Raw genomic sequence first — 27,107 nt, 5'->3', positions numbered from 1 at the left:
TGAATGTCTAGATATGTTTCTCATTATCAAGTAGAATGTCATTATATGTACACATGATTTTGTCCTACATAATATATTATGATTAGTTTTTTAAAAAAATCAATACATATTGATATACATTATTTTGTATGGATATGTAGTGGTTCACTTTATCTATAATCACTTTTAATATCTCATAATATTGGACAGTTAGTTTTCTAACCCCTTCATTATGAACACCACTTTTGTGAATATCCTTACATGAGCAAATATGTATGTGTGTATACACACACACACACACACATACATATATATTACATACACATATGTGTGTATACATGTGCACCAGGCACAGATTTAAGTGTCTCATATATATATATATATATATATATATATATATACACATATACATATACATATATATAGAATCTATATATATATATAATAGAATCTATTTTATCATGTGTTTTTGTAGACTGAATGAGTTTATATATATATATATAAACTCATTTTACAGATAAGGAGCCATGACACAGAGAATTTAAATGTATTGCCCAAGATCACATGTTAATAAGTGACAGTCAGGATTTAAAACCAGCCAGTCTGTTTCAAGAGTCCATGTACCTAACACTGTGCAATGATCTTTCGACTTGTCTAATTAAGATAAATTCCTGAAAGTAGGCTTAAATTTAGTGGAAATAAAATTGACATTTTATGGCACTTTGTAATGTTCTGCTGTACCTTTTGCTTTACTTGTTCTGTAATTAATTTAATAAATTGTTTAATTATTTAATTGATTGTTTTAATTAATTGCTCTTTAATTGTATTTCATTGTTATTTGCTGATTTTTTTTAAAGATTTTATTTATTTATTTGACAGACAGAGATCACAAGCAGGCAGAGAGGCAGGCAGAGAGAGAGGGAGGAAGCAGGCTCCCTGCCGAGCAGAGAGCCCGATGTGGGGCTCGATCCCAGGACCCTGGGATCATGACCTGAGCCTAAGGCAGAGGCTTAACCCACTGAGCCACCCAGGTGCCCCTGTTATTTGCTGATTTAATTGCCCCCACTCTTCTTTGCATGAAAAATTTTGACCATTCTTTGGGAACCATGCTCAATAGCCACCTCTTCTGTAAGGGTGTCTTAAACATTCTGGTCATGCCAGGCAGAGGTTAAAACACTTTTCTCCGTGTTCCTATAGCTCTTTGAACACTGCTGTACCACAGTGTATGTATTTTGTTATAATTATTTGATCTATATCTTTCTTTTTTTTTTTTCTTTTTTTTTTTTAAAGATTTTATTTATTTATTTGACAGAGAGAAATCACAAGTAAACAGAGAGGCAGACAGAGAGGAGGAAGCAGGCTCCCTGCCGAGCAGAAAGCCCAATGTGGGGCTCGAACCCAGGACCTGGGATCATGACCTGAGCCGAAGGCAGCGGCTTAACCCACTGAGCCACCCAGGCGCCCCGATCTATGTCTTTCTTTGCCACCAGAGTATGAACTAGCTTCTCCAGTCCAAGAATTCTGCCATTCATCCTTATACCCTGCCTATGTCCTAGCTATTGTGAAATGGTACACGCTGAACAAATGAATGAATTACACAAAAGAAAAAATAATTGGTTAGGATCAAAAAACTGAATCTAAAAAGAAATCATGGATGACATTCTAATGATTGGGTGAAAAGTACTTTGAAACTATTTTATGCTTGTCTCTGCAATCTTTCCATATAACCTTAATTAATCATTTCATATATGATCTGGTATCATGTGGTTTTTGTAATGCCTGCCATTCAAAGCGTACTCTGGACTCTAGAAAAAACAACTACTACAAGGGCTCTCTCAATTAATTCTTCTTGAAAAAGTCAGAGTATCTTGAATCTGGTTAGTAGAGTGACTTGAAAATACAAACTGCTACATAAGTGCTGAGTGTTGTTATTGATCATTAAGTATCCCATAGCCCAAGTAATTTTCCTTATTGACATGAAAGTGTTTTTATCTAGGCAAAGATTAAGGCTTATTCATAATATTTTTATTTCAAATGGGATAGTACTGAGATATGATATGGATCCTAGTATATGTACTGGAAATATTTATCCCTTCCTTTCCATTATCCCTTGTTGGTAGAGCTTTATAGCTACTTCTGTGGACTTAAAACTCTATTTATTTACATCAAAATCCTAATACCTACATTGCAAGTCTTGAATTTTAATACTACTTCAATGAGTTTTTCTGAAAAGAAGCTTTCCTCTGGGTGCAAGAAGGTTTGCAAGAAGTCTAGTAAAGTAAGTTTGAGGAACAACTTAGACAGTGACACCTGGCATTAAGGAACATACATCCCCTAGCATTCATGGTTCCACTGCATCAAGCTACGTAAACACTAATGGTTATTCAGCCATCGGAGAGGGCAGTAAAAATCAAGCAACAGGAAAAGGAGGTGATAAATTAAACATGATTTGACTTTATTCATTTCCCTAAATGGTTTCTGGATTCAATGGAATAATCTTTGCCATTTATCCCTACCAAAGATAAAACAAAACCATGCAGAAATTGTGAAGCCTTTAACATTATTCCTGTCTTTACTGGATAAACCAAATCACAAGCAGGCCAGGCCATATCTAGAATTCTTGGAACACTGAAATTTGGGTACCTCCTAAGGCTTGGTTAGTCTACAAATACATCGAAACTTCTCTGGAATCGCACCTGCTTTAGCGTATTGGTAAATCTCTAAATTGTTAGAACTCTTTGTGACATGGGTCTATGAAACCGACTCATGCTATAAATGCTATTGATCCTTTTTTTAATTTATTTTTTTTTTTTTAAGATTTTATTTATTTATTTGACAGACAGAGATCACAGGTAGGCAGAGAGGCAGGCCAAGAGAGAGGAAGGGAAGCAAGCTCCCTGCTGAGAAGAGAGCCTGATGCGGGGCTTGATCCCAGGACCCTGGGATCATGGCCTGAGCCGAAGGCAGAGGCTTTAACCCACTGAGACACCTAGGCGCCCCTGATCCTTTTTTTAGAGCCATGAAGAAATATTCACAAAGTATAGCTTGAAATATAAGACCATAATTTGGCCTTGGACAGGTCTGTGAGCATTCGAGTTGCACACTATCATCTCCAAGCTTGAAAAGTCCTCTGGGAGTTGAGTAGCCACGAGATTTTTGAGCAAAGGAAACAAGGATGATGGTGGTGGAGCGAAGGGCTACATCGATTTCCTGGACAAAAAGAAACCTACTCTAGTAACTCAAAACTTACCTGAAATGGCCTGATACCAATTTAGCTAATAGGAAAGTTAATTAGAGCTTTTAAATTCCCACTTTAAGGAAAGATCCTTCATGGCTATAAAGTACTGACTGCATGAATCCCTAGGCAAGAGGTTAAACAGATGAGTATATCAGTCATATAATATGCTTTAATTTCACAGTCTTTTATGAAAGTATGGTTTGATCAAATGCTTTCTTATGATTCTGCCCACATGAAAAACCCTGTTTTGATCTTTTTTATTGAGTCTGCTCCAGTGAGCAGGGTAAAAGGCCAAGGGGTATGGGAGCAAATGCCAGCTCACATTTCTTACTGGGAGGTAGACTCTCCAAGGGTACTCACTCCTTAAGAATGAGCATTCTAACCCAGCTTTTGTTTGGGCAGAAGCTTACTGTGTAGACCCAGCCTAAGCAAATGCCCAGGGAAATGTTTGGTCACCTAAAGTTTTTACAGCTTTTTAATTAAGTATAAATTAATTTTCACAATTATTCATAATTATGAGCACTTAAGCAACCCACATTAACCACACATACCAATATCAATTGGTGAAAGGAAATGCCTAACCCTACAAAAAGAATTTTAGAGCACAACTCCATTCCCATTGCCATACATACAGAATATTAAGCCTTTCCCAACTTTTGTTGAATATACTTTATATAGTCAAATCACACATTCATTTTGTTCCATAACCATAATGAAAACTTCCAAACTTCTTACAATTTGATTCTGAAAGCTGTAATCCACTAAGCAACATTTACATTATAATGAGCATGGACTATTTTTCATGCAGCCACAAGTATGAGCTAGGGTTACATTTCTCTCCTATAGTTCCAATGGTCCTATCCCTCTACCACTCAAGGAGAATGTTTGAATGGCTTCTTCATATTTACATTCAAAATAACTCCCCATTCTAATTTGCTTTGTATCTTTAACCATGCTTTCCTTACATCACTGATTTGGTCCTCTTTCTTCCCTCCCTCCCTCCCTCTCTCTCTTCCTTCTTTCCCTCCATCCTGCCTCTCCTTCCTTTGATTAAGATTCTGATTGTATTTACTTTTTATCTTATTAGGAAACATACCCTATTACATCATATTCTTATAGCTTCTAGAGTTTTACCTTCTTTACAGTTCACTTAGAAAGGATTTAATTGTTCTTTAGCTCACTGCTTCATGTTTTACACTGGTGACTGGTTGGTTTTTTGCTTTCTCTGGAGTGTCCTTTAAATTTTCCTGATTTCTCTACTTTATTGATATCTCAAAATCGTCAAACGTCTCAGTCATTCTCTTCTTTGCTGTGCCATCTCTGCTAGTACTGTCTTTGAGCCCATCCATGCTTCTGTGCTCATCGGGGCTGGGTACCTTCTGTTCATGCTGCGTTGTATATTTGATCATTTCCTTTCATTACCTTTCTGGATCAGAACCACTGTTTTCTAGGCGCTATATTCAGTGGTGTACAGGTAACATTTAACATTCTTATAACAAACAAAACCCTGCTTTTTAGCATTTACCGATGTCCATATTGTACATATTCCCATAATGGTTGATGTCAGGTTCCCAACTTGAGGTCACTGACCATGGATTTGGGAAGAGATGCATCCAGTGTGCACTCCCGGGCATGCTCTGTTGATGAGAACCATTCTGACAGAGATATTTCTAAAATAAATTCATCCTTTCTGAGTTAACAAAGCAACCTGGATCTCATTTAACATCATTTAGTGGCTCTGGGTCATTATTATTAATGTCAAGCTCTAAGGCAAGAAGTGGTGTCTCTAGAGATTATGACATTTAGAGAGAAGATCTTTGCCTATAAACTAAATGACAAAATAACTTAACATGGAAATTAGATCAAATAATCAAGTAAAAAAAATACAATGGTGGTTTGTTTACTTTGGATGGACTTTTTGTTGTTAATTGACTTTTTAAAATACAACAGAGTTGACCCTTGAACAACAGGAGGGTTAGGAACACCAACCCCTCTCACAGTTGAAAATCCAAATATAACTCTCGACTCCCCCACAATTTAACTACCAATAGCCTACTGTTGACTGGAAGGCTTACAATAATGAAAACAGTCTATTAACATATATTTTGTATATTTTGCATATTATATATTGTATTCTTATAATAATGTAAGCTAGAGAAAAGAAAATGTTACTAAGAAAATCATAAGAGAAAATACACTTACGGTGCCATCCTGTACTTATAAAAAAATTCTCATCTAAGAACCCGTGCAGTTCAAACCCGTGTTGTTCAGGGTCAACTACTGAAACCTACTTTTCTTGGCTCTAATAGTCGTTAAAGCTCCCTTTCTTTTAATTCTCGATATGATCCCCTCCCTGTTTAGATTTTTTCTGACCTTTCATTTGTGCTCTTATTTTAAGCCACCTGAGTCCATTTTTAAGTAAGTTATCAGAGAACAAACTTAATAGATATAGTGTCTTCAAGAAAGAAAGCAGATTTTCTAATAAGTGGTGTTAATTCAGCTTCTCTTTCATTACGTGTGTTTTCTTTAATATCATAAAAGAGAATGCTGTCCATGCATCTTCTGACAGAAAAGAAAATGGATTTTTCTCTGTTTGAAAAGTTCACTTTAAAGGTTTTTCTGATGCGCAACAGCTTTAAAATAGGGTTGCTTTTCAGAATAAATTGCCTGCAGCTGCTCTTCAGGCTTTCTTTTTTATCTGAGCACATCCATCCTGTTTGGACATAAAAAAAAAAACTGCATATTTACATCACTGATGGGCCAATAAATAAAATGCTGCATTTTTAGGGGAGGGTTCCAGGGAACTAATTAGAGTCACGAACAACAAACAGGGGATTGAAAACATGGTGCTGCTTCTTACCTTCCTCTGATTATTTCGCGTTTTAGCCATTTCTGTGCTTCCTCTCACTTGTGCGAGCAAGGGATGGTGACAGATCACTTGATGATCAGGAAATGCCCATGAAATGAATGTGGTTCTGGTGTGGTTGTCTTTAGGCATTTGCTCATTTCTCTTCTCCTCCACAGCTTGCTGAAGGTGAATTTTAACCAAGGTAAATTCAGCTTTCTGGATGGAGGACATTTCTTTATGTCCATGGAAATTAAAGCTATTCAGGCATACACCTGCCACATAACTAGAAAAATACCTAGGGTACCATTTTCATTTCAAATCTGCAGTTTCTAGTGCCATCAACATAGCTATTTGTGGGATCATTTTATTAGAATTACTATTTTATCAAAGTAAATTTAGAAAAATGCCCGAAAGGTATAAAATTAGTGTCCAAATACAGCAGGTGGAACTATAAAATTTTTAGATATCCAATACAATAAATATCATTTTAATAGGATAATGATATTTTTGGCATTCACTGAACTCTATGAAATTCTTCTGTTTCATCATTCATACACAGATTATTTAAGTGTATGTTTTAATACAGTGTATAATTGATTAAAATGTAATTGTATATAATGCAAATGTAATAAACTGTGGCATGTCTACAATTGTAATGGTCCCGTAATTTTTAATTCTCTATTCAAAATGGATTTTGCCTAATCTAGGATGAATTCTCATATAAGTATATGATCTCAATAAAATATGATCCAAAAGAATTATTTAATTTAGTTTTACATGGGAGCTATGAGTCCAGAGCTAAATAAATCACTAAGCTTCATTATGAAAAAGTGGTTAGTCATTATCATCCATGATGGACTAATGAAAGCAAAGAAACCAAATACAGTTGGTAATCTATATTTCTTACAAGAAGACAGGGATGAGTGGGAGATTTGGGTTTTATTTTGCTTGTTTGTTTGTTTGCTTGTTTTCCAAAATCATACCACTTCTAGCATTCAAGCCTGTAGTTATTTTTCCAAGTGTGTTATACTGAGCCAATCATTTTATTTAAAAAAAAAAAATGATGAACTAGGTGGGCGCCTGCGTGGCTCAGTCAATTAACATCTGCCTTCACCAGGACCCTGGGATCAAGTCACATCAGGCTCCTCGCTCAGTAGGAAGTCTGTTGTCTCTCCCCCACTGCCCTCCCCGCTTCTTCTGGGTGCCCGCATTCTCTCTCTCAAATAAATAAATAAATAAAATCTTTTAAAAAATGATGTACTTAGGGTGTTTTGGTGTTTCAGTTAGTTAAGTGGCTGCCTTTGGCTCAGGTCATGATCTAAGAGCCTGGGATTGAGTCCCACATCTGGATCCCTCAAGATCCCTCTTGAGGGAGAGAAGCAGAAGAAGAAGAGTCTGCTTCTCCCTCCGCCCACCCCCTCCCTCATGAGCGTGCATGCGCTCTCTCTCTCTCTCTCTCTCTCTCTCTTTCAAATTAAAAAAAAAATCTTTTAAAAAAATGGATGAACTCATATCATAGAATATGATACTCTAAAATATCTTCCTGGATTTTCTACTGTGAAAATGATTTAAGGAGCATATGTCAAGCTCTCCAGATAGGTTTAAAATCTCTTTGTACTTTATAACCTCGAAGTTATCTTAGCATATTTTCTGAGAGGAGTTGCATAAAATAGTACATGAAACGGGTGTCACAACTCTAGTGATGATGATGTCCATGAGTGTGATTGAAATTGACTGTGCAGCCTTCTCTAGGCATGAAATAAATATTAAAATGGTGTGATGATGCTTGGATTAGATGCTAATGGACTCTCTTTGCTTTATTTCAGCTCTCAGCCTTGGAGAGGCAAATCTTTGACTTCCTTGGCTTCCAGTGGGCACCAATTCTTGGAAATTTTCTACATATAATAGTCGTCATATTGGGTTTGTTTGGAACTATTCAGTACAGACCTCGATATATTGTGGTGGTAAGTTTTATTTTTATCCTGTATCTTGCAATAAGTGCTACAAAATTATTAAATGGAGGTTAATGAAATATCGTTAAGTTATTCCCTTGGATATGATGTGGCATTGTTGTTCAAGCCTTTAGGTATTGAATTCTGTTTGGAGATGCTAATCTGTGGGAAAATGACTCAGTGAATGCTTACAGTGAGATCAAAGCAACATGAGTGTGAACATGAGACACATAGATCAAGACACCATGTAACGGTGAATTCAAGTTTCATAAGGAAAATCAAAACAAGGTTTGGATAGAGTAGGAGGTCTGGCTGTGGTCCGGATGTCATGATGAGACATAACTGCCATTTCCGTGATGTATGTCACTAAAAAGCAAACCTTCATAACCATAACTATTTACTGATAACAATAATAGAACTTAATTTTAAATGATTTAGGGCATTACAAATGCTTGCACTGAAGGTTATTTAGTACTCATCCCTAATGTATTTCATACTTTATATCATTGAACTTGTCCCATTTTGTTAAGATAAATTTGAAATGTTAATTCCATACTCCAACTACACCAAACATGGTCAGCACACTCTCCATTGCAGGACAGTTTAATGACGTGTATACTGTGTTCCACAATTAAATGGGAGTTATTCACAGTAATTAGTTTTCTAAAAAGAAGGCAGTGTTTTAGGCTACATGTGTAAAGTTGTGAGAATTAAGCCTATATAAGTGATTGTAACTAAGAATAACATACCTAAAATACTTATTAAGCCTAAATATATATACCATGTTCAGAAGAATTAGTATTTTCTTGCAATGCGGTGACATAGCCTCACTAGAAGAAAACCCTAGACTTAAACATATGCCCTCTTTCAATTTTGATTTAATCCAGGCACAACTATGGAAAGAATAAAGCTATGCATTTTTCTGTGAATATGTTAATTCTCTATTTTGAATCTCCAACCGGTTTTTTGTATCTTTCCCCACATCACCAAAGTGACCCACAGCCGACTCTGAACTCAAAATGGCTGCCCGGGTGTTAAGAGAGTTTGGTATCACACAGCCAGCTGCGGGGACTGAACAATTTCTGCCTTACTCTTCTTCTCTGAAAGCCAGCCTCTGCTAAGGCATGTATAATCTGCTAGAAGGGTGTCTCATGCAGTTGGATTTGTAGCATAAAACACTTCAATATGCGTAATAGCAAACTATCATATTGGATTCTATTTTCTAGTTTGTTACTGTAAACACAGCACTTTTACTCACCGCAGACTTTATATTTTATGATTTTGGTGTTCCACGGAAGCCCCAAATGCCAGGGAGCTGGAAAGCCAGTGACCTCTCTGGAATGAAGCTGTTGGCACACATTAGGACAATTACCTGGTCCTGTTGGTTGTACCCTCCACAATACTAGCTCTACACACTCTCACACAGCTATGGTTGAGGCTTCTCACTTTTCTTTCCGGGAAATGGACTTCCTGCCTGCTTTCAGCCTTCCTACCTTCCAGTATGTCCTTTGCATTTTCCCTAAATCACGGGCTTAAAACACTTCACTAGCTCTTAGCAAGATAAATCTAAGAATATCCTTGGCTGACCACCTGACCGAGCATGGATCTCACAGTCAGTCTGTCCTCTCTCCCTCCTTTCCTTCCTTCTCCCCTTCCTACTCTCCCTTTAAAAAAAAAAATATTTACTTAAGTAAACTTTACATCCTATATGGGGCTCAAACTCATGACCCTGGGATCAAGTTGCACACTCTTCCATCTGAACCAGCCAGGTGCATCTACCTCCCTTCTTTCTTAACTTTCTTCCTCCTTTTCTTCATTAACGTATTCATTCAAATACTATTTATCAAGTTTCTGCCATGTGTTTGGCATCGTGTTAAGTGTGGGCTATGTTGGTGATCAAATACAGACCCGGGGTCTCAGGAGGTGATGAAAAGATTGTGAAAGGGCCATGAGAAGGGTGACAGGGCTGAGAGTTTGTACACTTCCACGTCCTGCGTCCTGCTTCTACCCGCTTCTCCAGCCTCTCACCCGTATAGCCCTGCAGTCCTCCAGGGACTGGAGCACACTTCTTTCATTCTACGCAAGGATTGTTTGAGTTGATCAGTAGTTAATCACTCCTGTTCTATGTCTTGAGCATGTTTTATAATTGGTTCACACTTATGTCTTCCCACTAGGCAGCGTTCTTTGAGAACATGGAATGTACTAGATGCTCAGTAAATACTTATTTATTGTTTTCCCCATGTAGTTGTTTATCCATTCAGAGTTCACTCATGATAGAACTGATGTCACTTCTTTCTCTGGTGTCTTTTCTTTTCTTCCCCCTCTCCCTTTTTCCTCTTGGGCATAAGAGGAGGAGGATTTAGATCTTTAAGTGTCTTCAAGAAAAATCTATTAGAAAAACAATCCATGGTTTTACTCATGTTGAATTTCTCTTTTAATGTGGATGCCAATCAGATTTCTACCTTTTGTTTGTTTGTTTGTTTGTTTGCTATCTCACTTAAGAACATATCCCAGGACAGAACATATCCCAGAAAGCAATGAGTTGGTGGGAAAGCCCTCCTCACCAAAGATGCCATTGGATTTAATTTTCACAAATACCTATGGGTATGTGTCAGCATCCCTAATTTTACAGACATGGAAAGGTTAAGTGACCAACCCCAGGAGGCCAGGTAGTTAAGTGGCAGAACTGGATGTGTATTGTCAGGTTCTTGAAGTTGATTTATCATGATTATTTTATATTACATTTAACCACCAGATTCCAGATGATAAGGTAGCATTGCGGTATAAATTTTGATATTGAAAAGGATCCTGCCCTGCCACCTCAGCGATCACAGAATATTGTCACCTGTATGGGATTCCAGATTACCTCTTATTCTAACATGGGTATAAATTGTCCATTTGGGAGAAATGGTTGAAGAATCCTTAATCCACAAGCATGGGAAATCTATTCACAAAGTGTACCTTTAATGGGAAGATCAAGTTGTTATTGGGAGGATGGCTAGGCCATGTTACTTTCTTCACACCACAGGTAGTTCATCCCTGAGTTGTTTCCATGAATGCTTTGGTTTGAATCTACCACTAGCGGCCAGGGATTAACTCTAGTATGAAAAAATCAGAAAACAAATATGGCATATGCCACGTTAATCAAGAGGTGCCTCAGGAGGCACCAACTTTTCAGTGGCAATGAGAGGAGTCCTGGATCAGAAATTCATACTGAAGTTTCACTGAGCAGGGAAAAAGCTTTTTGATTGCAGGAGATTTTCTCTCTAATTCACCTGCAGTATTCTTAGTATTAGCGTCCTTTGTTGGCTGAAACAATCACCCATAATGCCAGTTAAACGTAATCCATTTCCAAGTAACTGTCATTTTGGAGCACTGAAATTCAGATGGTAAGTTACTGCCATTTCTGACAACAAACAGGGTTTATCACAGCTGAATTTAAAGAATTAATCACCCTTATGAAAATGGTTATGGTAAAGGACCACTCAGAACAACCTCTACAGTGTCTATTGGCAAACTTCTGACTTCCTAGCATGGAAAATCAAAGCTCATAAAGACTGCTCCTTTGCTTACCTCTTCTGCCCACCCCACTTCCCTACCTCATAGCAGCTGTGTGCAGCTATTGTGTTTTCTAAAGACCACATGCTGTTTCTTGCCTCCTCTGTTTGCATACACTCTACCTTCTGCCTGGAATGCCCTATTCTCCTTGCCCTCTTGGAAAACTCTTATTGCTTCCACTGAATGGTCACCTCTTCAGAGCCTTGCCCAGCACCCTGCTCCAGGGTAAGTGCCTCCTCTTCTCTGCTCCCGTGGATCCTGGTGACATCTTCCACACTAGCTCTCTGCACAGCAAGAACCCTCGCTTCTCTCCTGTCTCGCTCCATTCACTCATGTCCTGCTGGCAGGCTCATTGCTCCTACCCCTTGCTGTATTCTAGGTTCCTCCTGGTATGCATGAGGCTTTAAAGATACTTATACTTGAAAGAACAAGGAATAAATGAATTAAAGTCTATTGGATGAGATTACTTCATAGGATGGACTGGACAGTGATTTCTTATCTCAGAACATACCTACAATAGTTCAATAAGAGAAACTGGCCTTACTGTCTTTTTGATCTCAATTTGAGCTCAACTGAGGATTTACATGATATGTGATATGTGCTGCTCTGCTTTCACCTACCATTAGCTGACTTACTACTCTTTTTTTTTTTTTAAAGCAATAGAGTGTTGTGGACTCCTGCCACTGTATTTGAGGAGGTCCTATAGCAAAGACTATTAGAAAAATGCAGCCAATCACAAAACAAAAGAATAATAATTCCACTCTGGATAGTATCACTACAGATAAGGTGCAGTTTGTTATTGTTATATTTACTTTTAGAACACCAAAACAACTTTGTCATATGGTACTTTTTACTGATTGAAATTTATTTTAGCATAGGTGCAAGGTGTGAGATATCTATCTATCCATCTACCTATCTACAGAGATGTCTATTTAGTGAATACCAAGGTCAGTTGTAGGCTTTGAATACACCTTTTGTGTTTCTTTCACTATAGACAAAATGAAGCAGAAAGCATAAAGTACTGTTCTAGAATCAACTGTTCCTTCCTGTCTGTTTATTCCTATATCAAATATTTTACATCTTACATAGACATCCCAAAATGAGATTCTACCTTAGGATTATTTAAACCTGTTATTTCATGGGCAGTAATTGAATTAGGCAGTTTTAAATTAATTTAAATGCAAAAACATTAGCTAATTAAAAATTTTGTTGTATAAATACCAACTTTGGAAATTAATTCAAAACTGCTTTTAAAAAATTAGAAAGAAAGCCAAATTAATTTTCTAGGTCCACAGTTTAGTTATTGGCACTTTTATGCACAAAGCTCCTGTGCAAACAAGAACTTGTGTAATTTGAATTGTTATGGGGAAAATTCCCTGCTATGTCATCATAAACCTCCTTCCTGAGCTACTACTCTGCATGACAGTTAAGGAGAGACGAACCATGAGAGACTGTGGACTCTGAGAAACAAACTGAGGGTTTTACAGGGGAGGGAGGCGAAGGGATGGGTGAGCCTGGTGATGGGTATTAAGGAGGGCATGTATTGCATGGAGCACTGGGGGTGGTACATAAACAATGAACCTTGGAACACTGAAAAAGTAAAATTAAAAAAGTGTCCATTTTCCATTTAATTAGTCCTATATTATATCCCCTCCACCAATTATTGGGTGTGAAGTCTTGGGGCATTAATTTACTTTATTTGTCCCATAGTTAACCTCATACGTAAAAACCTGACTCAGACTGTCTTTAAGAATTATATTAGGTAATGTATGTGACTTGCTTAACATAACTGAACACAGAGTAAGTGCTTGGTAAATGACTGAACTGTTCAATATATCTTTTTTTGCTTTCACTCTGCTTTTGGAGCAATTAAAATGAAGGGGACAGCACATTACTCTCAAGTTCTTCTGGAAATGAATACTAAACTCCAGAAACTGTTAGAACAATGAGTGAGCAAGAAACCTACTTTTTAAAATCCTAAGTCTAATATATCGTGCATAATACTGTATCTGATTGATGCACATGTGAATAAATGAAAAAATGGCCTTTCTGGTAATTGGAAAACAAGCTCAGGAAGTAAAAATAATTCATGTTATAGACTAATTGCTCAATGAGGAAGAAATAGACTGCAAGACTTCCAAAATTCATTTCCCTTAAAAAACACTGAACTATCTTTGTAAAACCATGAAATATTCAGGAAGCTACTTAGAACACACGGGCATTTTTTGTTTCATCTTATAGGCTTTATTTATGTAAATTAGGACTTAAAATATGTGTACTGAACATAGGCAAAGTACAACAAATAAATAGGTAGCTAGATAATTATACAGAGTAATTTTTTATCTATATTGGGAAGTTGTTTTCTATACTGCAAGTATATGTATCTGGATATATGAGCATATAGGCACGCTCCATGATAACCAGAAGGTATTTCTTAAAAATGGAGTCATTTCCTTTTTATTTCTTATTTCAGTTGAATTGTAAATAAAATAACCCATGTCAAAAAGAATACATATATTGGGGTGCCTGCATGGCTCAGTGGGTTGAATGTCCGACTCTTGGATGCAGCTCAGGTCATGATCTCATGGGTCATTGGATAGAGCCCCAGGTCTGGCTCTGCATTCACTGAGGAGTCTACTTGAAGAGTCTCTCCATCTGCCCCTCCCCCTACTTGCTCATGTTCTCTCTCTCTCTCTCATAAATAAATAAATCTTTAAGAAAAAGAATACATATGTTGTCCTAATACTTCCTGTGTAGGTAAATGCCTATGGATGTGTTTCGCTTTCCCTATATCTCTATGTAGAGACTTGTGTCTCCAGTGCAGGCTGACATATATCGTTTTCATGTCATAACTATCCAAAACTCAGTCATACAACTACTTTTTGTTTTCAACAAACCAATATCAGAAGAAAAAAGCTTAGAGTATGGCTTTTAAAAAACCATAATGTTTATATCACGCAAAACACATTAGTTGCCAAGTGCAAAATAGTTATTCAAATACATTGCCAGCTGCAGAATTATATAAATGAAACTAATTTTTGAAAAACTGATAATTTGGTGAATTGGTCACTTGATAAGTTGCAAAATTTGGTGAAGTAGTAACTTCTAAATTATTCCATGGTCCTGTCCCTAAGATCTTTTAAAATGAAACCTGTCATGTAATACTTAAGGATCTTAGCTCTGAAGTCAGAATGTTAGAGTTCCTCTGCCAGCTATGACACTAAGTAGGGGTCAAATGATTTCTCTCTTGCTTGGTTTAGAGTGATGGCTGAATAACCTGATCAATATCAAGTACTTAGCACAGTACCAGGAACATAGAAAGTGCTTAACACAGTACCAAGAACATAGAAAGCAGCAGAATAATAGCTCATGTTATTGTTAGGAATTAGCAGCTGACCTTTGGAATCTACTCAGCCTGATAATTTTATCTTTGAAAGTTCACAAGTGGCATGAATCACTTCAGTCACTGAGTCAGTGCAGTGATTTTTAAACAGATTTATTTTATTATGCATTTGTTATAATCATGAGTGGATTATCTTTTCTAAAAGAATACTTAAACGTCTAAGTTCTCTGTCCTAATAATTAAGAATCATATAGCTTTGCAATTACTTTTGTTTATTTCCTTATGTTAGTCTTACTTTCTTTTATGTCCTTACCTTAACCTTTATCATTGGCTTTTTTTTCTCATGACTTATCAGTCTGCACTGTTCTCTCATTCTGATAGACTCATAATGAGATTAATTTAGAAGGAAAAATATCAGATACCGATTAACAACAGCTTTAAAATTTGTTGTGGTTATTGTGACTTGATCAGTTTGCAAAAAGTTGAGGATGAAGGTTAGCTATTTTGACTATTCATAGGAACATTTTGTGACTTATAAAAGTGTATTTCAAGGCACTTGGCACATTTTAAAAACTGTCTAACTCCATTCATATCAGAAGACTTTACTAACAGAAAATACTGGAAGCATCGACAATATCTACAAATACCAAAAACCTCACTGTATAATTTAATTTGTGTTAATGATTTAACTTATTTGCCAGCTTCTCTAAATTTCCAGTGATTTTGGAACCTTAACTCATAATAATAATAATAATAATAATAATTATTATTATTATTATTATTACTTATAACAAAACAAAGGTAAAACCCCCCTCACAAAAGATGATGTGACATCAAAGGTCACCATTTATAAAACTTTGCACCTACATAAGATTATTTTGAAAGCCTTTTAAAAATCATAAATGACAGAAAGATAGAAAATGTAAATTAAATTTTATGAATAATTAAAAGCTTCTGATAAGGATTCTGATAGGAACGTGGCTATTTTATACAATGTTTAAAACTCATAATTTTATTATTTGAGACAGCACAGAGTAAGCTAATGAAATGATTTCAATAATTATTTTAATTTGACAATAGCATGTGATGATTAAAATCACCACTAAAAGCAGCGATTTAATTAGTATGTCTATTTAAAGAATTAAGGATTTATAGATTTTTGTAGTACAGTAAAATGAATGAGAAAACCATTGTATTACATTTCCAGAGTGAATTCCGTCCTCAGTCATCCAAGCTAGTCCGTATGTCAGTTGTACATCTCAGTTTCTCCTTCAGTGACTGGGTGTGTTGTGCCCTAAGACCTTCTCCACAGATGAGTTTTGATCTAAGGCTACCTTAATTCAGACTGACCAATATTCTCAGGGAAGGCATTTTCTAATACATATTATGCTAATAAAACCAATTAGTCAGTAAGACAATTATGTTTAGAGTCTGTTGGATGTGATTGGAAGGTATATTCCCATTATGGAAATTTGTCATTTGTTTGGTCATTCTTCATCCTATTTCTTAATTTTTGTGTTTTTTGAAAAATTATTTTACATGATCGCTTTGGAGGTATACCCACTCCACTCATACTAAAATATTTCAATAGGAAAGTTTGTTAATTTTACTCCAAACATCTATTTTCTTGTTTTGGTTTTTTTTTTAGATATTATTTATTTATTTGACAGACAGAGATCTCAAGTAGGTGGAGAGGCAGGCAGAGAGAGAGAGAGAGAGGAGGAAGCAGGCTCCCCAATGAGCAGAAAGCCCGATGTGGGGCTCGATCCCATGACCCTGAGATCATGACCTGAGCTGAAGGCAGAGGTTTAACCCACTGCGCCACCCAGGCACCCCCAAACATCTATTTTCAAACATGGTCTCTGTTCAGAGGTATGAAGTGCCAAGTTTTGACTAACATTCCTAAAAACTTGACAGGTTAATATTATAACTAAAAGATAGATAGATAACTCACAAAAATGTGCATAATTGTATTCCCTGGAAAAGCTAAATCAGAATCTCAGAAAACAGAAATCAAGTCAGCATTTGGATTTAACTTTATCTACAAGCCAACAAAGCACTTTAAAAATAAATCTAGCTTTATTGGCATCTACTGAAAGCCGAAGAAACTATTGGATTTTTAATTTCTAGATCTTAGGGGACCTCATAAGGAGCACTCTTTTTTGAATGCACCCTGCTTCTTCCCAGAAGACTTAGACTTATTGACATTTTTATTATTGATTTATTTAGTATACATGACTTCCATCTCTACATTTTTTCAACTCTTTCTCCCCCTTGCCCCCTTTCTTTCTAGTACACAGTATGGACTGCCCTCTGGGTCACCTGGAATGTGTTCATTATCTGCTTTTATTTGGAAGTAGGTGGACTCTCTAAGGTAAGTTTATCATGCTTTTAAAGTACACTTTAAAAAGAGGACACTAATAAATAATTATTATGACTATATGTATGTGTGTGCATAGAGTGCATGTGTGTGTGTGTGTGTGTGTGTAGAGAGAGAGAGAGAGTAATCTAAGTAACTCTAGAAATGTAATACTAATCAAAAATAAGTTTGGATACTGATCAGAAAAGAATGATCTTGGGAGAGTGTTAATTTAATGGGATTTCAAAACTGGCATTATGGTGGTTTGTTAAGCTGTACTGAAACTCAGCTTCTAGTGTATCCTCGTGTCCCTCTTAAAAAGGCTTCATGTTACAATGACAACACCCCCAAATATTAAGTGAAAAATGGTTTTGAGCATTCCTATAATTTAAAGTGGAAATGGGGATTAATGAAAATGTTAATATAATCAATATGAATAGCAAGTCGCTATCTTTGCTTCAATATGAATTCTGAAAAAAAAAAAAGTGTGACAAAGGATGAAAGCCTTATATGTGTAGTTGGAGGGTCACTTGACTAACAACTAAGTGCACCTTGAAATTCTGCTCAGACAAGAGAGCTGTCTTGATGCAACATGTTACCAGCCTCATTTCTGTCTGTCTATGACTAGTGTCAGCAGAGCACAGAATGTTCACGGTGACTCCTGCAAAACCAGCTTTTGATGGCCATCCCAATGTAAAAGCATCTTGGGTAAAGTTTCTAGCTGGGTGTCTCATACATTTTCCTCTTAAACCAGCACAATTTTTATTTGTAGATATCATAGAGAAGAAATGGAACAGTATAGTTACAAGAAGAATAAGAAAGCTGTAGTTTTGTTGTTGTGTTTTGTTTTGTTTTTTTCTTTTTTTAGATTTCTCGTTATCGACTCTGTGGCTGCTCACTTATTCTATTGTATGATCATCTGAAAATGTTTGTGTAACATAATGGTCTTCTACGAGCATTTGCAGCTTTAGATCTTAGAAATTTGCATTGGCCAGCACAGACTCAGAATTGTTAGGCTCCATTGAAGTCCAATAGAGTAACAAAGAGTTTTTGATTCCTCTAAGCAGCAAAACTCCCTGAAGGATTTTCTCCAGAACCTCCTGAGTTGGTTACTCTTGATTCTACACTATAACTTTATAATTAGAACTTGTCATCATTTTCTCACATTGGCAAATGTGTTTGGGAACCAAAAATGACATTGCTAATACTGACTTTTTTTTACAAATGCACAGGTACCTGCCTTTAATATTTGTGCTATTAATCACATTTTATCTCTAATTTTTAAGACAGAAAAAAGTACTTAAATCAGTGCCTTGGTATCTTCTGTAACATGCAGATTATAAAGTAATTTTAAAATGCAAATTTTGTGAATATAATAAATGTGAATAATAAGTTAAGCATAGCATTTTTCAAACCATGGCATTTTATATCTTGTAATTTGAATGGTCATTTTAAAACATTACTGTACTGTATTTTCTTCCATATAAACCGATATTTTTTGGAAAAATATTAGACCAGAAGAAACTGGTCCTGTGGAATTGGTAACATGGTGCACTAAAAGGAAACTGAACTTCAAATCCTAAGTCTTTCTCTTAAATCTTGTCTTTAGGACTTATTAACCACAGGCCCTTAGGCAAATCATTTAACCTCATTAAGTCTTGGTGAGATATAAACGGGACCAGTTTGCCGATAAATGGTAGTGGTAATCAACACTTGTGGGGTATGAAGCATTGTTCTAAGCACATCATTTATGGTAACTCAGGTGACCTTCAAAACAACCCTAGCAAGTGATAAGAAGATAATAGTAGTCTTTGTCCCATACCAGTCTGTTTTCCCTCCGCTGCTCAAGGTAACTTCAGCAAACTGCTTTTTGTAACTGCTTTTCTAATATCAATATGCCTGTTAAGGGTTTTTTTTTTTTTTAAAGATTTTTTATTTATTTATCAGAGAGAGAGGGGGAGAGAGCAAGCACAGGCAGACAGAATGGCAGGCAGAGGCAGAGGGAGAAGCAGGCTCCCTGATGAGCAAGGAGCCCGATGTGGGACTCGATCCCAGGACGCTGGGATCATGACCTGAGCTGAATGCAGCTGCTTAACCAACTGAGCCACCCAGGCGTCCCAAGGGGTTTTTTTTCTTTCTCATTTCTTTGGGTGCAAGGTTAAAAACGACAGATATACTAGGCCCAGTCACTCATTTTATCACGCATTCAAATGCCATCAGGCAATCAACCAACTATTCTAGGTCATTAAAAGGATAGATGACTCCAAAGATTTTCTGTTGTTCTCCTTCTATTAACTGCCTCAAAAGCTGGGAACATTTCCCTGGTTAGCCACAGTTTAGCCTCAGTTTCAGTCTAGGAAATCTATTCTGAAAACTTGAATCGAGTTAAGGACATTTGACAAACCCAAGCCCCTCTGCAACCTTTCCAGACTGGACTGCAGTTTTTATAAGAAATTCCTTCTCCATATATGCTGGGATGTACTTTTTTAGAGCTATTTCTTACTAGTTCGTGAAGGCATTTCTTGGCATTACCCACTTGGATAGACTAAAAGCAGTCTCCTTTGGCCTGGATGTTTGCCTAAAATATCCATTCTAAAATAACAGATCTTTTCCCAAAAACTGGATTCAGATTGATTTCTACCCTATCTCTATTCAGTGTTATTCCGGGGACAGGAGCCACGTAATCATCCTTATTAACTATTAGTGCACATTATTGTGGGCATGAACAATTCTACATTTGGGCTCCTATAGGGATTCTTTTTTCTCTTTTTAAGACTTTATTTTTTTATTCAACAGAGAGAGAGGCAGTGAGAGAGGGAACACAAGCAGGGGGATGGGAGAAGGAGAAGCAGGTTTCCCACTGAGCTGGGAGCCCAATGCGGGGCTCGATCCCAGAATCCTGGGATCATTTCCTGAGCTTAAGGCAGATGCTTAATGCCTGAGCCACCCAGGCGCCCCCCCCACCTCCCTGGGGATTCTTGATCCCAACATCCAAATATTCTTCTCCGTTTTAGCTCGTCTGCCAATCAGCTGTGCATTATGTGGTTGTCACTGGTCTTGAGGGTCCTGATTCTCCTCAGATCTTCCAGAACTTGAAGGAAATTGCTGGATTGTTTTTAAGGAAGGTGTACAAGTGTGGTGGGATCAGCGATAATTATGGGTCTGCATTTACATAATCTCCTGGAGTCTCTGTTTCCTTTGAGGAAAACCGCAGCAATAATTTTACTGAAGTGTTGAAAGTATTAAGTAAGATAATGCATATAAAGGACTTAGAAAGGATCTTGGCAAAGAGTGAGGTTTCGGTAAATAGCATTTCTCATAATTGCCATCAACATCATCATCTTTATTATTATTGAAGAAATTAACAGACATCATGATTCTCATCCCAAAGCCTTCGGGATGTATATTTATTACTATGCAAATGCTGTAACGGGAAAAAATGTAGGACTGAGTGACTTGTTTAAAAAATATGTAACAGTCCCTTGTGATAGGACCTCCGATCTGCATATTAACTTCACAGCTGTAACACTATTAATTAAATCCTTTCCTTCAACATGTAAATGGCTTTTTTTGAAATACTTCTGCAGCTAGATTCTCCCGGTGTTCCTACTGTTCCCCCTAGGAGAACTTTATGCATCTTTGGAAGTCTCTAAGGCTGTTTTTCTGCCACAGTTTAAGATCACCCAGGGCACAATTAATAAGTTATTGCTACTTCTTCAGAGGTTGCAAGACTTGAAATCATTTTTTCCTCCCTAGGAATACATTCAGAATGTAAATATGAAAACTCAACTCATTTGCTACATTTAAAGAGACTGAAAAATAAGTTATGTTAAGAACCCCGGTTGTACTTTCTTTTTAATTCCAAAGAAACTGAAGCTAATGTCTTATACCATGCTCCTGCTTACTCTAACATGTACCAACTTTCAGCTAATATTTCTTCTAACCGCTTTTTCTCGAAAGGTGAGTGGAACTTACATGTTGCTATCCTAGAGAATTTTGAATGTGTCCCATTTTCTAGAATTCCGAATGTGCACGAGCATAATTTAGACAGAAAAATAAATGTAAACAGATACTATAAAGGTCTTATTAATCATCTGCTTTGACCAGGGGCCTTTCAAAAGTTATAAACAAGGGTGGGGAAGAGAGATAGGTGCTTTGCATTGTCTTCACTCAAAAGGAAACCTACCTTCATTTTTTTCCCCTCTATATCATGTTTTAACAACTGGACTTTTTCCATTGGGACCTGATTTGTAGGTGTTTTGATTCTTAAGGAAATTTGAGCCATTTCCCTAATAGCAATAATAGCACTCTGTCTGGTTTTTGGTTTGTTTTTTTAATTTTTTTTTGTTTTTTTTTTTGACATAAATTATCACCATTTCATACAGAAGCATCCTCTTCTCTTGTGAGATTCTTCAGTTGAATATTTTCCCTGAGCAGCCAGGCAAGATCAATGAGATAATTCTTCTTTTCAAGGCTCAGTCTTATTACCTACCATGAATTGTTCCTCGGTACTTACTGAAAAAATCCTCTCTCTTACTCAAGATTCATTTTTCTTCAAGGTTGGCTTCTTCCACTAACTGTGGCTTTGGACAGGCACTTTCAAGTAGAAAACTTTCAAAGTCAATTCAGTTATGTACAGGAGCAATTGGTTAGGAAATAGAACTTCAATTTCCTTCCACTGTTTACAGTCCATCAATTATTTCTTACAAACGGACTAAATATTTTTGTCTCAAAGAATTCTTTTTCTGATGACAGTTTCAAACTAAATCAATGATGTACAGTATATTTCTTTTTTATTTAAATAAATGCAACTTACTGAATCTAGCAATGAATGTTAAACTTAGAGTTATCTTTTCCTTTTCGTGATTTCTTCCTACGTGGCCATTTTTCAAAAGGAATCTTGAAATATGATGTTTACAGAGGGGTGAAGCTAAGGGCACAAAATATCTTTATTTGAGAGTCATGTAGCAGCAAATGATACAGGAGCATCCTAGAAACCCAGCAAAACTATGCCTACATTTGGAACCTCAAGAATGGTATCCTATTAACTCTATCGTGAAGTAAATGTCATATCTGTATCAATGAGACACTGGGAAAATGCATAAATTCTTTCAGCTCCCTAGAATAACAAAATATTTCAGGAACTGAATTAATATATTGTTATATACTTATCCTGCTATCCAGACAGAATGTTTTTGTCTGTGCTATTGACTGGGGTAGGGGAAGATGGAAGCGGTGGCGGATATCTACCCAGTTATTAAGGATTCATAAAGGAAGAGCCATCACAATCTGCTTCCAGGCATTAAATTGATATAAGACCCAAAGACTTGCAAATGTTTATCTTTATGTTTGGTTCCTTGTGTACCATTCGCCTTTTATATCTAAACCCTTTTTTCTCCCCAAAAATAATACAATTATTTAAAAAAAATATAGGAAAGCAACATAAACACAGTTATGCATTTCTTATTCCAAAAGACTTAAACTATACTTTTTCTTTTGGCATGGATCTAAGTGAACACAACTTCTTAAAACAGAATCTTCAGGGTCCCTCTTTGTGAAGGAAGATCACTGTTTTCCCCTGTAGCTTCTTTTCTATATAAAGAAAATCATAACCTAGTTTAAACTTAGTACTTTATTTTTCATAAATTTCATCAAATGCAAAGGTTTTGAAAACATTTGCTCTACAAATATCATTAGCCCCTACGTTATAGTCCAATGACCTATAGAAACTGAAGCATGCTGCTTAATAAAGGTTGCGGGGTGGGTGGTATCAGGAGTTTTTAATTAGAATTTTGTGTGATAATCTTAGGCCTTCTGTAGAGGCTCAAAGAGGTTTTTTTGTTTGTTTTTTTTTTCCCCCAAAAAAGCAGATGGATGTATTATTCTATTAACAGTAGTTTTGTTGGTTATATGACTAGAAAACTGTATTGAATAAGGATACAGGCAAATAGAATTGGAAAACTACACAGAAGTGCTTTTTTAAAAAAATTTTGTAGTTTATTCATATTTTTATAATGAAAATATGCCTGAGGTCAACTTTGAAAGAAAGGTAAACATGGTAGCTGTATAGCGTTTATTGTCTCAACTCATTGGATTATAATTATAAAATAGTTTTATTTCTTTTAGAGTGAAGGGGATCTCAACTATTTTGGCTCAAAACCTATTTCCAATCCCTATTACCTTGTGTATAGATTCTGTGGTAGATTTGGTCATTAAACACTAGTCTCCTCTCCGATTCAAATCTGTGGTGGCCTCACTAGAGCTGTCCATCCTTAAGGCCTTCACATACCCCTCTCTTCTCCCTTCCTGTGACTCCGCTCCTCTGGGAGAGGAGACAGGAAGTAGTCAACTTCTTACTTCACCATCTTATAGCTGCTGTGGATTCTGGTGGATTCTGACATCATGCCGGCCTTAGTCTTTCCAGCTTTTACTAGTGGCTTCTGCCAATGTAACAGTCTTCGAATATGTCGAATTCTCCTTAAAATTAAATAAATTAAATTCTCCTTGAATGACATTCATTTTTAAATTATTTTATTTATTCATTTGAGAGATAGGGAGAGAGAGAGCATGATGGGGGTGTGCAGAGGGAGAAGTAGATTCCCAGCTGAGCAGGGAGCCTAAAGCAGGCTCTAGCCCAGGACCCCAGAATCATGACCTGAGCCACCCAGGTGCCCCTAAATGATCTTTATTTTTATTTTTTTTTAAGATTTTATTTATTTATTTGACAGACGGAGATCACAAGTAGGCAGAGAGGCAGGCAGGGGTGGGCGGGGGGAGGCAGGCTCCCTGCTGAGCAGAGAGCCCGATGTGGGGCTCCATCGAGGGACCCCGGGATCATGCCCTGAGCCAAAGGCAGAGGCTTTAACCCACTGAGCCACCCAGGTGCCCCGATGATCTTTATTTTTAATAAACCTTTAATTATTCTAATATATGTAATTTGTTAAGCCACGGGTTATATAAGTTAAGCCATTCTGAGTTGCCATGCCTGCTGAATTTCCATGTAAGCATGATCTTTAAGAAAACTTTGTTGCTACAGAGACTACATTTTTATAGCTTATATTCAAATGCTTTGCTGTGTTTTTAAAGACAATTTAAAGTAGCTACTGCAGAATTTTTGATGCAGTCAGTTGAACATAAGACCATTTTAGAACAATGTGTAGAATGAATAGAACATGAGTAAATGCCATTAAGGTTTTGGGATTTCTTGCTGTGATGTTAATTAGTTTGTTTTGAAGACACAATCTCTTTGTTATGAAACGTCAATTAAGAGTACAATCCTGGTGATGAAGAATTTCAGGTGACATTTCCAGTGTTCACAAGATTAAAAAGAGAGCTTGATTAGTTGCATTTATTTACTTTTTAAAACCAGAATAGCAGCCTATACCGTGATGTAGTTTTATAAAATAAAACACCACAGGGCCAGATTATGACTAACGAACATTAAGCTCAAGGACCCCGTACAAACAAAGGAGCCTGTGGTAACAATTACTCAACACTACTCTCAGATGAAGGCAATCACAAATCATTTACATGCTTTGTATCAAATTCTCCTATGTAAGCTGTGGCGTGGGGTCGGGGGGCGTCACAGGTAACAGTGATAATATCTAAGAAGTTCTCTTTGCACAGAGTTTCTCTTGTGCTGTGATGGTATGAGGAAGTGTGGGCCTGATGCCTCAGACTGATTGGGAACTTGAACACAAATGGCCCTAAAATTATTTGTACACAGATCTGTCATGGCAGCCACCGAGAAGCCCAGTGTTGTCCCACCAGCTGCTGTGGCATACAAGTTCTGGATCCCTGGCTCAGAAAGGATGAGCTTGAGAATGCAGGATGAAGAGAACAATAAGGAAATCAAACCAGATATATAGGAGAATATGTGAAAAAAATGATTGGTCAGGAGATTACTGGCAAAGATGACAGGTAGGAAGGGAGGTATGTTTTGCTTTCTCTTGGTGCAGGGAGCGCTGACAGAATAATTCAGAAATCCTTGTAATGACCTGGCCTTTAGTACGAAGGTCCTTGTAAGTCATGTCTGCCCAGCAGCAGAGCTGGCTGGGATCCCGGCTGCAGCACGCACCCACCGGGGAACGAGAGTCGGGAGGCAGGAGCAATTTCAGCACTCCATGCCCTCTCTGAGGACGGACAGTGAGGACAACAGAGAAAAAGTGCCCAGAGCAGGGAACAGAGGCACGGGAAGACAGGATGAAAGGGGAACCAGAAAAAGCCCGATGTGTCTGGTAATCAGGGATAAGGCTGATATCTCTTCCACCTTTTGGAAGTTCTCGGCTTTAGTCTCCTTCCGCCTGTTTCTTGACTCAGGAATAACAGAAGTAAAGCAGCAATACCCATCCAGCTGGGTTGACAGGAATCATTTGTGCTACAATAAGCACGCTCAAGCATCTCGCACTCTGGGCTCCCTCAGAGGGTGGGCTTTTGGGGGGGTCTTCAAGTTTACTACAAAAACCAGATGGTATATTTCACATTCAGATGAAAGATGAAGTTGAAGAAAAAAATTAGGGTATTAAACAAGTAATTCTAGTCTGTTCTTGTGGAAGCTGGTTTGACTCAAGCTCTCTTAGTTGTGGAATCTGAATATTAGTAGTTCTTAATTTACTAAAAGTATAGAAATTTTAAAAGCACACGTTTCTCAGATTAAAATTAAATGGAAGAGGCAAAAATTGAATGAAATTTAGAGAACTGAAAATTTAAAGGAAGGATATCCATTTGTTGAATTAATTTCCAAATGGGAGGTCAACTTCTATGAAGATTATGTCATTTTCCTAGTTTTCTACTATATTCAGCTAATTATGTTTTTGTTAAACAAACGGTGGCTGAAATTTCCGGTTACTTTCTATTATCATCTATTCCCCCTTCTTTTGATGAAGAGTCGGGGAAAACCTGCTTTCCTGTGAGACAGAAGTGCTAAAAAACATGAATCTCTTTCCCCCTGTAAGAGTCTAAGTTCTGGCCACTGAGATAGAAGCAGAGGAATTATGAAGAACTTCTGGAAAGGCCACTAAGGAACCCATACAGTTTAGAAACAGGCCCAACTTTAGTAACTTAAAGCATACAAATCTTACACTTAATATAAATCTTACAGTTCTTCTGTGGGTCAGAAATCCTACGAGTCTCAATGGGCTAAAAATCAAGATGTCAAATAGCTTCTATGCAAAACAGTATGGGAGTTCCTCAAAAAATTCAAAATAGATCTACCATAAGATCTGGCAACTTCACATCTGGGAATATATCCGAATGAAATGAAATCACTGTCCCACAGAAATATCTGCACCCCCATGTTCATTGCAGTATTATTTATATTAGTCAAGACATGGAAACAACCTACATATCTATGTGTCCATTGACAGATGAACAGATCAAGAAAATGTGATCAATGTCTGTATGTATTTGATATGTATACACACACACACACACACACACACACACACACACACACAAACATAGGAATATTATTCAGTCATAAAAAGGAAGGAAATCTTGCCATTTGTGACAACACGGATGGACCTTAATGACATAAATGATGCTAAGGGAAATAAGTCAGGCAGAGAAAGACAGATACCGTATGATCTCACTTGTATGTGGGGTCTAAGAAAACAGAGTTCATAGGTACAGAGATGGTGGTTGCCTGAAGTGGAGCTTAAAGAGTTGGAGAAATAGGTGAAGGTGGTCAATAGTTATAGACTTCCAGTTATAAAGTAAGTCAGTTCTGGGATATTAAGTACAATATGATGACTGCAATTGACAGTACTGTATATTGTATAGTTGAATTTGCTAAGAGAACAGATCTTAAACATTCTCATCGCAAGAAAATA

General features: G+C 37.0%; 1 protein-coding gene across 1 annotated transcript in view; it reads left to right on the top strand.

Annotated features, from left to right (window-relative positions):
• Positions 1 to 27,107, top strand: part of NKAIN3 (sodium/potassium transporting ATPase interacting 3) — a 653,340-nt gene that overhangs the window by 348,712 nt on the left and 277,521 nt on the right. Inside the window, exons 3-4 of the mRNA XM_047724881.1 lie at positions 7,892 to 8,029; positions 17,212 to 17,292. Of these exons, the coding sequence (XP_047580837.1) occupies positions 7,892 to 8,029; positions 17,212 to 17,292 (219 nt within the window). The remainder of the gene's footprint in view (positions 1 to 7,891; positions 8,030 to 17,211; positions 17,293 to 27,107) is intronic.

The sequence above is a fragment of the Lutra lutra genome, chromosome 4, assembly GCF_902655055.1.
Source record: "Lutra lutra chromosome 4, mLutLut1.2, whole genome shotgun sequence".
Classification (NCBI taxonomy): Eukaryota; Metazoa; Chordata; class Mammalia; order Carnivora; family Mustelidae; genus Lutra; species Lutra lutra.
Note: the sequence above shows the minus strand (reverse complement) of the source record. Positions and strands in the feature narration are given on the sequence as shown.